Source organism: Protopterus annectens, chromosome 6.part1, assembly GCF_019279795.1.
Source record: "Protopterus annectens isolate FY-2018-M chromosome 6.part1, PAN1.0, whole genome shotgun sequence".
Lineage (NCBI taxonomy): Eukaryota > Metazoa > Chordata > Ceratodontiformes > Protopteridae > Protopterus > Protopterus annectens.
Genome location: NC_056738.1, coordinates 330,716,183 through 330,734,402, shown reverse-complemented (window position 1 = coordinate 330,734,402; position 18,220 = coordinate 330,716,183). Strand labels below are relative to the sequence as shown.

The following is an 18,220-nucleotide window of genomic DNA, read 5'->3' as shown; positions in this document are numbered from 1 at the left end:
TATACATTTACCACCTCCACCCCCAGCACAAAAGACTACAGTCAAAAGCTGACTTTACACTTCTTAAGACTGAGATGGTATCATTTAAGCCCACAGGGCCAATGGAAACCACATCCCACAATGCTTTCTACGGACATCTCCAAGAATGCATGGATCGTGCAATCCCAAATAAAACCAAGACCCTCTCCACCAAAGGAAAGCGTCCTGTCTGGTGGACCCCAGCCATAAACAAATTGTATAACAAAAGAAGGAAGCTACTGCAAGACAGAGCAAAATCCCATAAAGGGAAGGCATCTCTGATCAGCACTAGTAGAAAGCTACGTTCTCTCATAAAAACATCCAAGGCCAACTTTGAGAGAAAAATCGCCAAGGACACTAAAGATAACCACAAGGCATTCTTCAGTTATGTTAGAAACCTGGGCAGAAACCCTCAGATATGCTCAGAGTATCCTCCCTGTCATCTCTGATGTCCAGGTGAGAACCGCCTTCAGCAAAGCAAAAAACACAGCATCTATGGGACCTGATGGTATCCCCGGCTGCGTGATACGTGAACTCCAAGAGGAGCTAAACCCGCATACAAAAATGTTATTTAACCTTAGCCTTACTACAGGATATGAACCTGAACACTGGAGTACAGCAACAGTGGTCCCACTCCACGAGGGAGGCTTCACTACAGACCCTGGGAACTACTGCCCCATAAGCTTAACCAGCCTGGTCTGCAAAGCTATGGAAAGAATTATTATGGAACTCATAAACAACGACATTGGGGACCTACAGACACTTGATCCCACCCAGTTCGGCTTTGTAAAGGGCAGATCCTGCCTTTTGAACCTGGTTGACTTTTTCAAAACAGTCACTAGAGCCATTGATGAGGGCAAGGCAGTCTATACAGCCTACCTGGACTTGGCTAAAGCCTTCGACACAATACCCCACACAGGGATCATAGATAAGCTAAACAGCTTAAATGTAAATCCATATGTCACAAGATGGGTTGCAAACTGGCTAAAGAACAGAACCCATAAAGTCAAACTTGCGAGAGCCATGTCAGACTCAAAGCCAGTCACAAGTGGTGTCCCACAGGGCTCTGTCCTGGGACCCCTCTTGTTCGGCATTTACTTCTCAGATGTGAAAGCAAACATGGGACGGGTGTGGCTGACAAAGTTCGCAGATGACTGCAAACTAGGCGCCATAGTCGATACACCAGCTGACACATACATCCTACAGGAAGGCCTCACAGAAACGGACAACTGGTGCCAGAATCATGGCCTTAAACTGAATGCCAAGAAATGTATAGTCATCCCCTTTGGGAAAAACAAAGTACCCACAAATTATCACATACACAGTAACCCACTGAGTACGGAAAAAGTAATCAGAGACCTGGGGACCCAAGTTGATAGTGACCTCTCATTTGGCACCCACGTTGCCAAGTGGTTAGAAAGACTTTCTACCTTGCCCACCTTATCATGAAGGGGTTCACATCCAGATCAAAGGAGGTCATCGTGCCCCTGTACTCCTCCCTTATGAGGCCCATGATTGAGTACAATGCCCCATTTGGTATGTACCTCACCCGGCACTTACAACAGCTGGAGAGACCCCAGAAGTACCTCACAAAGAGGATCAAGGGTTTCCAACATATGTCATATGCTGCCAGGCTAAAGAAACTCCAGCTCTATTCAGTAGCATACCACCTGCTCAGAGGTGATCTGTGCCTGACATACAAAGCCATGTCCAACCAGGAATTGATGGACATGCTCCACCTCAAAAAATCAAAATCCATAAGAACCACGAGAGCCAAAGATTTAAACCTCAGTACAAACATGAATAGAACATGCTGGAGGGACAGATTCATAACTCAGAGGCTTCCCATACTCTAGAACAGAATCCCAGTCCATGTTAGGCAGAGCCCCTCAATGACTCTCTTCAAGAGAAATCTTGACGAGTGGATGGGAGATCGTAGGTTTACCTTGGGGGTCACCCCTGTATTGCTACTTAACAGAGGCACAGTAAACTAATTTTAATAAGTAAGGGGGTCTTCAATGTGTCACTACTAGACAAAGGCACAGTATTCTAAATTTATTCTATACACCTTAGTACCACTACATGGGGTGGCGAAAGCCACATCTCTAGGGCTAGGCTTGCAAGGGGCAGATAGCCTAGTACTAAACTATGAAACTATGAAGTGGGAAGGAACACTGCAACAGTGATCAGTAGGACATCTACTGTTACAGTAACTTGTTATACACAACAGTGATCAGTAGGACACCTACTGTTACAGTAAGTCGTTATACACAACAGTGATCAGTAGGACATCTACTGCTACAGAAAGTCATTATACACAACAGTGATCAGTAGGACATCTACTGTTACAGTAAGTCATAATACACAACAGTGATCAGTAGGACATCTACTGTTACAGTAAGTCGTTATACACAACAGTGATCAGTAGGACATCTACTGTTACAGTAACTTGTTATACACAACAGTGATCAGTAGGACATCTACTGTTACAGTGACTTGTTATACACAACAGTGATCAGCAGGACATCTACTGTTACAGTAACTTGTTATACACAACAGTGAGCAGTAGGACATCTACTGTTACAGTAACTTGTTATACACAACTGATCAGTAGGACATCTACTGTTACAGTAAGTTGTTATACACAACAGTGATCAGTAGGACATCTACTGTTACAGTAACTTGTTATACACAACAGTGATCAGTAGGACATCTACTGTTACAGTAAGTCGTTATACACAACAGTGATGAGTAGGACATCTACTGTTACAGTAAGTTGTTATACAACTGAGCTATATCTTTCCTTAGATCACTGATGCAGTATTCCAGACCACTGTGTGATTCCCAAACCTTAAGCACAGGAAAGGGTGACAGGATGTTGCATGGGAGAAGTGTCCAGTAGACCAAAAAGGCTTGATATGACAAAGGCAGTCCTGGATCTAGAATATGCATCCACTCTGTAATGTTCTGTAAAGGTGTGCAAAGAAGACTGGGTAGGCGCTTCAAGAATGGTCTTGGAATCTATCCCCTTGTAAAAGGCTCCAGCTGGGGCTACTGCTCTAGTACAGTGTATCTTTGCTGGACAGGCAAAAGTCTTCTATTCTAAGACTAGCAGAAAGCAGTGGACTTGAAGATCCCGTTAGAAATATTTGTTTAGAAGCTGGGTTGGGTTCCCTAATTTTGACTCCTGGAATGAAACAAAATGTTGGTCTGAATTGTGGATACCCTTTGTCTTCTCCAAGTAAAATCTGAGTTGTCCATGGACATCAGTGGAGTGAAGTATTCTTTCCCCGTTGTTTTGTAGGTTAGTTGAGTTAGGAAAGAAACTGGGGAGATTAATAGCCTCGTTAAGAGACAGTTTATTTTCCACTTTTGACATGAATGAGGGACTGGCCCTTATTGACACCCATTCTTTGTGTCCTTGTGGAAAATAAAGAAGAGAGGGGAATCCATAAGGGCCTGCAGCTCAGAAACGTTTTCTGGCAAAGGTAAAGACTACTAGGAGAATGGTTTTGAAAGTACAGAATTTGAGAACAGCAGGGGCTGCTGGCTCAAAGAGAGACAGAGTAAGTTTTTCCAGCACAAAATTGAGGTCCCAAGTGGGGGAGATAGGTTTCAAGTCGAGTATACCTTTAAGGAACTCTTTAATCTCTAGCCTGGCCAAAAGTGGGGGATCCAGAGGTAGACAACCATATATAGCTGACATGTGTACTCTAATAGACCAGTATGTTAGTTCAAATTTTAGTAGCTCACAGAAGTAGGAGAGGACCAGTGGGATGTTAACTTGCACTGGGTCCTGACTGTTAGTCGGACGCCATATTGAAAATAGTTTCTATTTGTATATGTAACACTTCCTACTAGAAGATTTTCTTGCCTACCAAAGAACCTTAAGCACAGCCTCAGAGAACCGATGCCTAAAAGGGATCAGAAGCCTATCATCCATAACATAAGGCTGAGAGATGGTAAGTTTAGCTGAAGAAGTGAGCCCTTCTGCTGTGTGAGTAAGTCCACTATGGAGAGAAGTTTCTGGTGATGGTTCTTGGCGAAATGCAAGAAAAGGGGGAAGCAATGCTGCCTTGGCCAAAAGGGAGTCACCAGTAGGATCCTAAGGCCCTCTTTTTTGCATCTTTAGCAAGAGCCTGGAAAGAAGGGGAAGTTGTGGAAAGGCATAAAAATACTTCACCTTCCAGGAAAGGACACTGCATCCTTTTTCCAAGCTTCAGGACAGTACTTCCTGGTGCAAAACAGTGGAAGCTGTTTTCCAATGGAGGCAAAGAGATCTGTCGTTGGCACCCACCCACTTGTGGGCAATGCCCAGGAATATCCCATGTTCAGCTTTCATTTATGGGGGTCTTCCCTTGATCTGCTTTAATCATCTGCTACGGTATTACCCTGTGAGGGAATGTAAACTGCTTGGAGAGATTTGATTTTGTGGCTTGCTACCAAGCCAAAAGAGCCAGTCAGCACATTTGGAAAGAACTGGTGCCCCCCTGCTTGTTTTTGTCCTGCATGACAGCAGTGTTGTTTGGAAACACTCTTAAAAGACCCAGTTTCCAGTGGTGGTTGAAGGTCCATACATCATTTAATACTGCCCTCATTCCCTTCATAGTGATGTACTCTGATCTTATGTCTTTTGGCCAGTGACCCCAAACATTTAGGTAGCCTACTCAGGATCCGCATGCATCATTGTGTAGCTCCTACTTTGGTGTCTGCAATTTGAAAGGTAGGCCCAAGATGAGCTTCACTTGATCTATTCACCACAGGATTTCCTTATTTTGGCAAAGTAGGAGTAAAAGATGAGCCTCTAGTGGATGAGAATGCTGGGACCGTGTGGACTTCAGGTACCACTGGATCTTCCTCATGTGCGATCTGGTGAAGAAAGCCTACTACTCATGTAGCCTTGAGGTTTGGTCCTATATAAACAAGATAATGTGTTGTGCGAGAACTGATGAAGATTTTCTGCCCTTTAAAACTATACTCCTTCCCTTGAATGATCATGGTATTATGGAGGTTTACAGTAAGTAGGCCCCCTTAAGTCTATCCTAGCCTTACAGCAGACAGGATAATAAAATCATGTTAGTTATCTCTAATATTCAGGTAAATTATGTCCCTAAATTCTGGAAGTGTCTCGCCATTCTTCCTCTGTCTAACTGCTGCACCTCAGACAAGTTTTCCAACCATCAATCTTTCATTCTTCTCCTCTTCCAAAAAGTCTTGAAACAAAACACTTTAATAATCATTTACCTTTCTTAACAATCGCATCCTTCTCTCCTGCTATGCATGCCCTCTGTATCAGGCACATCAACTAGACAGTATTTTTTATCTTCATTAAGAATCCAACTCATTTGAAGACTACTTATCAGGTCAGTCCTTTATGACCTCTCAAAAGCATTCAACATGGTTTTTCAACCTACTCTGGTAGCATGTTTAATGAAACTTTGCATTTCTAGCGATACTAATTGGTTTCTAAACGCACACAGTCTGCTCATTATTCTGAAGCCTTCTCTCAAGATGAAACAATCAATGTTGGAGTCCCCAAATGTCAATACTAGATCACCCTCTTTTCAACATTTTATGTCAGCAACATGGACATTGCATTTACTGGAGAAAACTAGCAAAGGTACCAACGTTTTAGGAACAAATAATTAGAGACAGAAAAATAATACTGAGGGTTGAGGTCAAGAAGATGTTCAACTGCAGATTAGAGGCTGCCTTCCCTACCAAGGATTGATATCAGAGTATAAGCAAAGCGAAAGGGAAATATTAAGTGAAAGAACTGCTCTGGGAGAGTATTTAGTTGAATTTAGAAAAGAAATGTCTGTTAAAAATGAATAATTGTAGGCATATAAAATATTGCATGATAACTATAAGAATCAATCAGAGGAAGTTACAAAGATGGGAAAAAGAGACTGGAAAAGCAATTTACAAGAGAACAATGTGTGGATATATGTATGGCTCCGAAGAATGAAACAAGGTCCAGAAGGTTTAGGATCTTTGCTTGGTTATGCTCTGCATATCCACAAAACAAACAGCATCAGAACTACCCAGTTTAAAGAATTAAACATTTCCTATGATATAAATAGGACCTGCTGGAGAGACAGGTATGTATCCCAGAGACTACCCAGTCTATGGAAGAGGCTCCTCATTCATGTGAAGCAGAGTTCCTCCCTAACCCAATTCAAGTGCAACTTGGACAACTGGATGGGGAACAGGCAATTCATTCCTAGTTTGGCATCCATGTCTCCAATGGACACAGGCAACCTGTAAATGGTTCATCTCCCAGGCCCCTGCTTGTAAATATTTCATCCTCCAAACCCCTGCTTACAGTTATCAAAGGTATCAGAACTTGTCAGAGATTTGGGATGCATGACTAGGCTTAAAAAGGCCCTTCTGGTCAGTACCGTAGTAAATACATATGAAAGTGTCTGCATAGGTATTTTTATACCTTAAGCAAACTTCAAATGTTATTCCTCTGGTAGATAGCAGATGTTGCATGTGTAATAGGGGCAGGTAACCGGGAACATATGTTTTAGGAGCATAGCTGGCTTTAGACACCAGCGAACCTTGCAGTGGCTGGGGGGCCCCCAATCACTGTAGATAATCTTATCTTGATATTTTGTAGCTTGTCTGTCAAACCAACAAAAGCTGGTACAGCAATATGGTGTACTTAATAAACCAGGTGAGTAACAATAACTCGTATTTATTATCTCCTTCAAAATTCAAAGATCTTTAGTTATAATAAAAGTATTTTGTCACGTAACAAACTTTACAGTTCCATTAAATATTTTACCACTGACATAATGTCCCTGGCCTACTTAAACTCTTCTGGAGAACATCCTCTTCACTAAAACTAACAACATAGCCAGCTTTAGGTACCTGCAATATCAGTGACAGGGGGCCCCTTAATCATTCCTGAGTGGGGCCACATAAAAGCTGCAGTTGTTTAGGGAAAAATGAGGAGAAAAAATGTATTAATTTTCGATTACATTCCTTAACCTGAAAAGGAGTGTCATACGACCCTGTTAGGATAAAGCTGGTAATGAACATGAGCAAAAGAGAGAGGTCAGCAGCCCAGAGTGACCGATCTCAGTGTTTACCTTGGAGTTTAAGAAGAGGTGATTCTTCTAATCTTCAGAGATGACTTCTCTTTCAGGGAGCTTTATACATACTGGCAGAACAACAGATACTGTAACTCTAAATGTCTTTGCCGAAGAATTCTGCTCAGTGCCAAAAATAATAGCATAATGAAGTCTTAAAATGAGGAAGACATTTTAAATATTACTTTAATTCACTTAAAAAGTTACTAGAATAACACATTTTTCATCAACAAGCATTTTTTAGACAATAAGTATAAAACTCTGATGACTGGATTTATTGGCACATAGCAAAATTATGAGGCAAAATTAGGGAATATCTGTGAAATCAGGGATAGTGATATGTATTCATTTACTCCTCAGTGAGGTAAATAAAAATGACTTATTCCTGCTGCTGTTTGATTACTGCTAATCAGCAGTCACTGATCTTGTGTAGCAGTACTAGTGTTGTACAATGTATTGGTATTTGCTGAAATAAGTACAAAACTAGCAATGGTGTGATATGTATGTGTGTGTGTGTGTGTGTGTGTGTGTGTGTGTGTCTGTGTGTAAGTAAAAAATATCACAGATTTTTTTATCAGTGCAAACATCCAATAATGCCAGGACACACACCTTACTCTTCTGGGTATCAATAAAAATGTAGCTAACAAGTGATTATATTTCAAAAGAAAGGCATAAAATATGTCATAGAACATTCAGACACTTAGATCTTCTAGGAATCTGGTGGCCCCCACTCCCCAGACTGTATAAATGGATACAGGGTAAATGGATACGGGAGGCGCCCTTAATCATCCTTGACCGTATGGGAGCCCCAGATAAGCATTTTTTGCCTGAGGAAAAATGAGGAGGAAAAAATGCTTTCACTTTCTGACTGCACTCCTGCATGGGGCTGTGATATGACCATGTTAAGATAAAACTGATAATGGCCTCTGCTCTCAGCCACACATACACACACTAAACCATCCCTGCTCAGATGTTTATGAACAGACATTTACTGTAGGTTACGTGGGGTGCTGGGGATTGTGTAGTCATTATGTGGGGTGCTGGGGATTGCGTGGTCATCGTTTCCTTACTTTTCTAACTGACCTCAGAGGTGTACAAAGAAAGTTACTTTAGCTGCTGTAGGGGCAGTCTACTGCTGGGAGCAGCAAAGTACATACATTATTGCAATCATTATTTTTTTTTGCACTTTCCTCACAATCAAAATTTAGGCACGTATATAGCTGGTTGCCATTAGGGGTTAGGACTGAGAAATGAATTATTTGATGATGATGTTTTACTCACATTACCTGTTTCAGAGAAATCATTACAAGAACTAGATGAAATAGTGGAAAGGTTTTATCATATATCTGGCCTTAGATTTAAAAAGGGAAAATCTAATTATATGTATTTGAATAAAAAGAGAGAATTCACTTCAAAAACAAATTGCGCAATAGGTAAACAAGTCCCCACAATAAAATATTTAGGAATAACACTATGTGATAATTTGGAATCTACATTAGCTATAAATTATAACAATACAATTAATAAAATAAAAATGCTAATAGCAAATTGGAATAAAATGCTTTTGAGATTTGAAGACATATTACAAATGATAAAATGACAATACTTCCAAAAATAAATTACACTGCACATACAATTCTATTAAACTTCCTTTGATATCCAAAAAGAAATAGGATAGCCTACGCACACCACATTAGATCTTGGGAAATTGGTGGAATTAATTTTTCAGATATAGAATCATACATGAAAGCTTCCATATTAAGAATTATTATTAATTGGATAGATCCTAATTATTCGTCAACTTGGAAAACATTGCATATTATTATTTTCTTAAATGAAAACAAAAGAATTAAAATGTTTATATTGTGAACAAAATAATAGGATGTGGCATATATTGACTATCAATGTTCAATATAATATAACAAAACTAACTAATTTAAATTACATAAATAATATTTACAATTTATTCAGAAGATTTATATATACCAACACAGACATTAAGATTTGACGAGACTTAATAATACCCTTTAGCTCTACAAAAAAAATTCTTTAACAAAATTCATAGTGTTACCCTAACTAATTGGGAGACGAAAAACTTTACTTGTTGGCAACACTGTATAGAGAATCAAGAAGTATTAGATATTCAACAAATTCAAAATATATTTGATATTTCAACGGTAGACTGGCTGGTACTTCAAGCATATTATCATATGCTAAAGATCTTAACAGTAAAATTATTAATACTCCTTATAAGACTAGCCCAAATCTTATATTTGAAGTTATTTATAACAAATATAATTGGACGAATCTAATTTCAAAATTATACAAAATTTTGATAACATATAAAACTAGCCCTAATACAATATATTGGAATTTCATAACAAAAGTATACCAAACCAATCTATCAATTGAAAGTAAAACAAATCTTCTTTGTTCTACTAACTCAACATTTAATTTACAAATATGGAAAATATTTACCTGGAAATACATTCACATGGCATTTATCACTCCTGATAAACAAGCCAAATTTAATTCACTTGATAAATCTATTTGTTGGAGATGCTCTTTAACCTGTAAAGCTGACTGGACTCGTATATTTTTTGACTGTATTAACATAAAAAAATTCTGGGAAGAAATTACTAATTTTCTCCAAGCTATCTTCACAGACACCTTTATTTTAACCAAATCTTTAGTTCTCTTGAACGTTAATGATACTACTGAAGTAAATAAAAAAGAGCTATACCTACTTTGGTCCATAATAGAGGTGGCAAGGAAATGTATAACTAGAAAGTGGAAGTCACCACAAGAACCTATGCAGGTAGAATTCTTGAGATTGATGGAAGAAACAGTGATACTAGAAATCAAGGTGAAAGAACTGAGAATCTCTCCTAAAACATGGATAAACAATCCTTGGGAAAAATGTTTGCTCTTATTGAGACACTAAAAATGAACTCAAGCTAATTAAATGTGCAACTTTACACTTTACTGATTGAATATTATAAAATTTTTCTCTCATTTTTTATTATTATTATTATTTTAGTGATGTGGCCCGCGGTGGTGGTGATGAAAAGGTTTTGTAAAAAAAAAAAAAAGAAAAAGCACTTTATAGCATACATAAAGTTATGGCTTCTTGAAAAAGTTAAAGAAAAAAGATAAAATGTGTGAAAAAAAAGTAATGTGCATGGTGTGGAAGACCAACATGGGGAGAAACAGAGGGGAGCTCTGGAGGATGTGTGTGTGTGTGTGGGGGGGGGGGGCTGAAACAGCAAGCAGTGCCTGGGGCTCTATTTCACCTTAGTCCAGCTCTGTACATAGAGGAGTTGTAATGTATCACTGTTGCACCTAAATGCCAGTTATTGTGACTGTCCCTTTGTGAGATGGGTCAACATAGTGTGATATGTAGGCCTGTTGTAATGTAAGATCATTGCAGCTACAGGTCAGTCTGTGTGTACTAATCCTAAAAGCCTGTAGCATGAACTAAAAGGATGGATAGAAGGGGTGACAGGGTGACACTTGGAGTGGAAGTACCCAGGGGGCCCCCAACTTGACATTTGCTGGGAGCCCCGAAATTGCTAACACCGGCCCTGTTTTGGAGTGTAATGAGTTGCTAGATTTTAAAAATTCCTTGCAGAGTTAGCTGTCAGATATACTGGATGAGCAAATAGCTGTAACAAAGGAGATGAATCATTTGAGCTGGACACAGGATTTGAAATAACTAGACATAGTAAAGCCTTATCAAGTTTAATTCTGTTGGCTACCAAAAAAGGAATTACTAGAAAATGAAAATCAAAGTCTACACCAACTGTATTTGAAGTATTTAATATTACAAAACAGAAAAAATAACTGGAAGCAGGATCTTTAGAAAAGGGAAGGGTCACATTGCATACAAATACATGGAAATTGTGGGAACAATGCATGCAGTATAATGTTAAGGACAAGGAGGAGGAGTGAGGTTTTTAAGAGATGGTAGCCATTCAGAATTCATGTATGCTGGATAAATGATACTTACAAGGAAATAAATTATGTGTGATGGATACAGTATGCAAATGAAAAAAAAAATGTTAATATAGTTTATTTTCTTTTCTGTTGATGTATGTTCGCCTATTGATTTGTATTTATTTATCTATCACTTTTGATGACCAGGATAGTCTGACATGAGCATGAAGCCCACTTTCAGCGTAGGCCCAATACGAAAATCTCCCCCATCAAAATTACAATCATATCCAACTAGGTCAGAAAATAAATAAAAAAAAATTATCTTACAATACAGAATGCTTCAATACATGTTACATAATAAGTGGACGGGTAATCAAGGCGTACACACGTTTTCAAGAGTTGTACATTAGATAAAGTAGTTATGCTTTGGGGGATTAGCGAAAAAGATTCAACATAACACAGCAGTACCATGTCACAGTAAGACTAAGGATGATGAGGCACAACATTTTTTTCAGAAGTTACACATTAGGTGTAGTTTTATACATCAGAGAAAAAAGTGAGGAGGAGTCCACAGAAGTAGGAATGATTCAGATTTGTTGGGAGCAGTGACAAAGGTGGGATTTGACGGGTGTTTTTTTTAGCAGGGCTGGATTTAACTTGCTTTAGACATTCTCTCTTTTATAACATTCAATAACTTTAAATGTATGTCTTAAGTGAGAATTTAATACAGGTGTTAAAAAAACAATATGGACATTGGTTTTAATCCAGCATGATTCTTCCACTCTGCAGATGATATGACTATTATGTCTGCAGCTAAAGCTATAAAAGAAGTCCACTCTCCATCAGTTCTCACCTACAAACATCCTTCTCCATCCTAGTCTCAGGACATCTACTGAAGGCTAAAAAGAATAAAGTCATGCTGTTATCCACTATATAGGCTCTAAAATCACATATAAGCTTTACATCTTATCAACTTTATGCACAGCAACAGGATCATAATTTGAAGTTGGACCACCACATCATCAAAGCTGTTTAAAAACTGTCTCAAAGCATGTGTTGTTGTACAGAACAAAACCAATTATAATTGATCACTCATGTATTACTGTGATGTTATGCAGTAGTGCCACCTGTGCCAGGGAGAGTAGGGCAGTAAATGTGTACATATGCCAGCACAGCTAACTGGAGTTTTGTAAATAATTTTACGTTATTTGACAATCACACTGATTTGTACAGATGTTGGAGTTAAAAATATATTTGTAAAGTTACTTGTATTAAAAATGCATCGACAGCAAGTCTTGCTGGACAGAAAGAATGTATGCATGCATATCAGATTGTATTGTTGTAAGTGATTAAATGTGTATGTTTATCGGAGAACCCTGTAGGGTGGAAAGTTTTAATTTTGTTACAGCTTTCAGATGCTGCCAAAGATCTTAGCAAAGCTGTGCGTGTACTGTACCAGAGTCTGATGACCAGAAATGATGTTATCCTCTAACCAGCATCTGGTTTCTTTGGAACTCTTGCAGCAACACTTTGGAAACTGACAGAAAAGAATTCTGACAGGATATAAATCTCTCGCATCCACAAAGACACACATCATCCAGCTTTTGCAGTGTAAAGACACTCAGCACACATCAGCTTGCCTTGCTCTAGTAAGTAGTCGGGGGGAAAGTAATTCTTTAGCCAGTCGGACATTTAGTGATTATAGTTTAGTACTACTTTCTGCATCTGTGAAAAAATATCCAACTGTATTATTTTTTATATATCTGTGGTTGAAACTCTGTTTATTGTATTCAGTATTCTCCTGTTTTTTGTTTTATTATTTATCATTAAATATTTTATTACCTTTCATTGTGGCTGGTCCTTTAGAGAATACTTTTAACATATTGAGAGTGCTTATGCTTGTTTTAGCGACACTACAGCCACTCCTGAAAACCTTGCTGCTTTAGGTCATATCCTACCATTTATATTAGTATTAATTTTACACAGTATAACTGGGTACCCTTTGTAAGAGCCTTAGGGTAGCTGACTGGTGGCAGTGGGATTACCTCAGAGTCTAGGCAGAAAGAACCACAGCTAGTAAATCTGTCCCAGCTTTTCCCTGGTGTGTATGTGTGTATGAAATTCAAATATCCAAGTGTGTGTGTCAGCTACTGAAAACAGGGACACAAAGCTCCAAAGTGGTCAGTGTGGAGTTTTGTGTGGACCTGGAGAGAGAAATAGACTCCAGCCACAGGTCTGGAGCATACTCCATTTGTACTCTTAAAGGAAACTGTGCTTGGTGCAGAGAGCTGCATCTGAAAATACTGTGTGAATCCATCTTTGATCTTAGTGATTGTCCCTCACCAGAGTCAGTACTGAGGGTTCAGTCTCCTTGATTGATGGCCCGGGGTAGGGACCCATCACAATTATACACCAGCCTAATTTCCACCAATCCTCATAATGTGCAAACTTACCCAACAGAACATCACTGCTTTGCTGTTCAGAAAATCTCTTCATGTGGAATTGCACATTGTCACACTTTTGCTTGGTCAAAATGGTTCACTTCTTTCATTATAAACCACACACACACATATCTATATATAAATATATATATATATATATATATATATATATATATATATATATATATATATATATATATGTGTGTGTGCGTATATATATATATATATATATATATATATATATATATATATATATATATATATATATACATGTGTATATATATATATATATGTATATATGTATATATACATAAATATATATCTATACATATATATATATATCTATATATCTATATATCTATATATCTACATATATCTACAGACACACACACACACACACACACACACACACACACACACACACACATATATATATATATATATATATATATATATAGTTTACTATCAAAATGCTGAAATTCATATGGTCTAACGTTCATTTGATCGACACATATGGTCGACACATGACTATTAAGTAGTCCATTTGGTCAACAGAAAGTGCATGCAAATTACCTGTCGACATTAAGGGAGTGTGGGGGGTGTAGGGGGGCACAGCCCCCCTGCAAAAACACTAGTGTTAGTTTGCAGGCGTTTGTCGACCATTTAAACTTTATGACATTTTTATTTTCAGTATTTTGAACGTTCAATGTAATGATTTCAACGTTATGATCATCAGCCATATGAATTTCAACATTCTGATAGTAAACCATATGTATGTGTATATATATTTATATTTATATATATATATATATATATATATATATATATATATATAGATATAGATATAGATATATATATATATATATATATATATATATATAGATATATATATATATATAGATATATATATATATAGATATATATATATAGATATATATATATAGATATATATATATAGATATATATATATATATAGATAGACACACACACACACACACACACACACACACACACACACACACACACACACACACACACACACACACACACATATAGGTCGGATATAAAAAGTTTACACACCCCTGTTAAAATGACAGGTTTTTGTGATATAAAAAAATCAGACCACAATAAATCATTTCAAAACTTTCCCACCTTTAATGTGACCTATAACCTGCACAATTCAATTGAAAAACAAACAAATCAGTTAAGGGAAAAAATATAAAAAATTTAAAAAAACGTACAATAAGCTGGTTGCATATGTGTGCACACCATTAAACTAATACTTTGTTGAAGCACCTTTTGATTTAATTACATTCAGTCTTCTTGGGTACACACCTGCCATCAATTAAAGAGGTTCTGATTAACCCCAAATAAAGTTCAGCTGTCCTAGCAGGATTTTTCTGACATTTACTTGTTGCCTGCTACAGCAAAAGCCATGGTTCGCAGAGAGCTTACAAAGCATCAAAGGGATCTCATTGTTGAAAGGTATCAGTCAGGAGAAGGGTACAAAAAAATTTCCACAGCACTGGTTAGGCCATGGAACACAGCGAAGACCATCATCAAAAAGTGGAGAAAATATGGGACAACAGTGATGTAGCAAAGAACTGGACGCCTCTCCAAAACTGATGAAAAGACAAGACGAAAACTGGTCAGAGAGGCTGCCAAGAGACCTACAGCAACACTGAAGGAGCTGCAGGAATATCTGACAAGTATTGAACATGTGACAACAATCTCTTGTATTCTCCATATATCTGGGCTATGGGGTAGGATTACAAGATGGAAGCCTTTTCTTACACAGAAAAACATCCAAACCTGGCTAAAATTTGCAAAACAATACATCAAGTCTCCCAAAAGCATGTGGGAAAATGTGTTATGGCCTGATGAGAACAAGGTTGAACTTTGTGGCCACAATTCCAAAAGGTACGTTTGGCATAAAAACAACACTTCGCATCACCAAAAGAACACCATCCCCACTGTGAAGCATGGTGGTACCAGTATCATGCTTTGGGGTTGCTTTTCTTCAGCTGGAACTGGGGCTTTAGTCAAGGTGGAGGGAATTATGAACAGTTCCAAATACCAGTCACTTTTCACCCGAAACCTTCAGGCGTTTGATAGAAAAATGAAGATGAAGAGAAATTTCACCTTTCAACATGACAATGGCCCCAAGCATACATCCAAATCAACAAAAGAATGGCTTCACCAGAAGAAAATTAAAGTTTTGTAATGGCCAAGCCAGAACCCAGACCTAAATCCAGTAGAAAATCTGTGGTGTGACCTGAAGAGGGTTGTGCACAAGAGATGCCCTCACAATCTGACAGATTTGGAGCACTTTTGCAAGAAAGAGTGGGCAAATATTGCCAAGTCAAGATGTGCCATGCTGATAGACTCCTACCCAAGAAGACTGAATGCTGTAATTTAATCAAAAGGTGCTTCAACAAAGTATTAGTTTAAGGATGTGCACACTTATGCAACCAGCTTATTGTATATGCTTTTTATTTTTTATATTTTTCCCCTAACAGATTTGTTTGTTTTTCAAATGAATTGTACAGGTCACAGGTCACATTAAAGGTGTGAAAAGTTTTGAAATGATTTATTGTGGTCTCATTTTTGTATATCACAAAAACCTGTCATTTTAACACACTTATATACATCCTGCTATCCAATCAATCACATATTGGTATGCCTCCCAAGTTTACCTATGTATTGGAATCACAACTACACAAAAATACTAAAATCAAGAACTACTAATGCAATTCTATATTTACAGTTTAAGCTGCTAATCCCTGCAACAGTCTTAATTCCAAAATTAATAAAACTCCAAAGAATAAACCAATTCAAAACTGTGTTAAAATCTCACCTCGTCTCTGACAGGGCCTGTAATTGTTCTGTAGGTGTCACTCAATGGATTACGGCATACGAGTCACTCTCTCTCTCAAGAAATAAAGTGCTTTAAGCCACCCATGGCTTCTAAAAGCTCCTGTTACCCTGTCTCCCCAAAAGTAAATTATGCCCTTCTAATTTGTAAAACCTTGTATCCCTTAACTTTATTCTCACCTAATAACTCTAATCTTCAATCCTTTATTCTTCAGCAAATTCTTTCTCTCCCTCCCATAACTTCCACCTTGCATCCTCTATTTCACCACCTAGACAATCCCCTCATTATCCTTTCAATATATTCCATATGGGTTTTCTCTAAATGTACTTGTCTATTTTCCCTATCTTCCTACCCTTCCACCCTGAGTTCAATAACTTATGGCAGATGTTTTTCACAATTTCCATCTTTCTACTACAGTTGTATACCTTGTGCAGATGCTTAATGGACATCTATTACAAGTCTGTGGTAAAAATGTTAAATGTTGTGACCTATTAGACTGAGCCCCAAAACACAGAGACCAAACAGAAAAAAATGGACTTACATACACTAAGTCCAAGATGGCCATTTCCAAAATATTGCTTTTTTTATGAGGTATGGTAATCTTGGAGTTGGTATATATAAGTTTGGGGAGGTGTGGGACATGTAACCCACATCAGGGGGGTGCAGGGAGCTTGCCCTCCTGCAAAAAGAAGTTTAAAAGAGAAGCACAATCTTCGAGATTTGATATTCTACTCTATGGGATGCTTTTTTTTTTTTGGACTGGTCTGTATTCAGCATTTTGAGTGCCGATTTCAACAGGGAGCCAAATATGTGCTGATATTGTGATGTATGACTTTTATTAGTACTGTTGTTAAAAAAAGGTTCTTACACCGGCTGGACCTACTCAGTTACAAAATGTAATAATTACAATTCTTAACTGTACTTACTCCAGTACAGTCATCTGAGTAAGGCACTTGTACTAATTATACTAAAAATCTTAGTGGTCCCCCGAAAAAACAAACAGTCTATGTCGCCTTTTCACTTCAAGCACAAGGACTAATCACGTGCCACCAGCTGGTATAGATGGACTGTGTTTAATCGGCAATGCTGATGATGTGGGTTCAAATAGAGTGACCTGAGTACTGAGCTGTCCTCTGTTAAGTGTGTGTGTGTTGTGTGTGTCTGTGTGTGCTTTGTGGGGGTATTTGCACTGCTCATCAGCCCCATGTGAAGACTACACAAGTGATAGCATGCAAAGTAAAAGAAGCATTTGACACTGGCATATTTCTGAAGTGGGACATGACTGTGCAAACATATATGGAACCACACTGATGTCATAACTGCACGTGAAGCATCGGGAAGGGAGGGTCACTTAAAAAGAGGGTATAATTTTAAAAGCTTCATTCACAGTATAACAGCAATATGGGTACATATACAACCCTCAACCTCGGCAAAAGAATAAATGCTTACAGGGGATCATAAGATACTGAATATTAGCTTGAGGTTGTGGTCTTAAAAATGCAAACTAATAAAAATTTACTAAAAATGAATAAGTAAATAAATAAGTCAATAAACTGAAACTATACCGTTTTAAAGGTCTTACAGCACAGATGGCACACATAACGTCCGTCCTCGTTGAGGATTATCTTGAGCTGTGCCTCTGTTTTGGAGCTCTCTTCTTCCATGCTGTCAGGACTCTTCTGATCATCATTAGTCTCATCAGCACTGTGCTCCGCAGGACTGTGAAGCACCTGCTCCTGCGAGGCTGCAGTTTCACTAGTGCACTCTGTGTCTATCAGAAAGAGCATAAAGAAATACCGATTTTTTCCTTCCTTACAGTAAATCAAATAAAAGCAAAACGTTACTGCTCTTAA

General features: G+C 38.0%; 1 protein-coding gene across 1 annotated transcript in view; it reads right to left on the bottom strand.

Annotated features, from left to right (window-relative positions):
- E4F1 (E4F transcription factor 1) overlaps window positions 1-18,220 on the bottom strand; it is a 483,878-nt gene that overhangs the window by 382,850 nt on the left and 82,808 nt on the right. Inside the window, exon 4 of the mRNA XM_044075747.1 lies at window positions 17,933-18,138. Coding sequence (XP_043931682.1) covers window positions 17,933-18,138 — 206 coding nt within the window. The remainder of the gene's footprint in view (window positions 1-17,932; window positions 18,139-18,220) is intronic.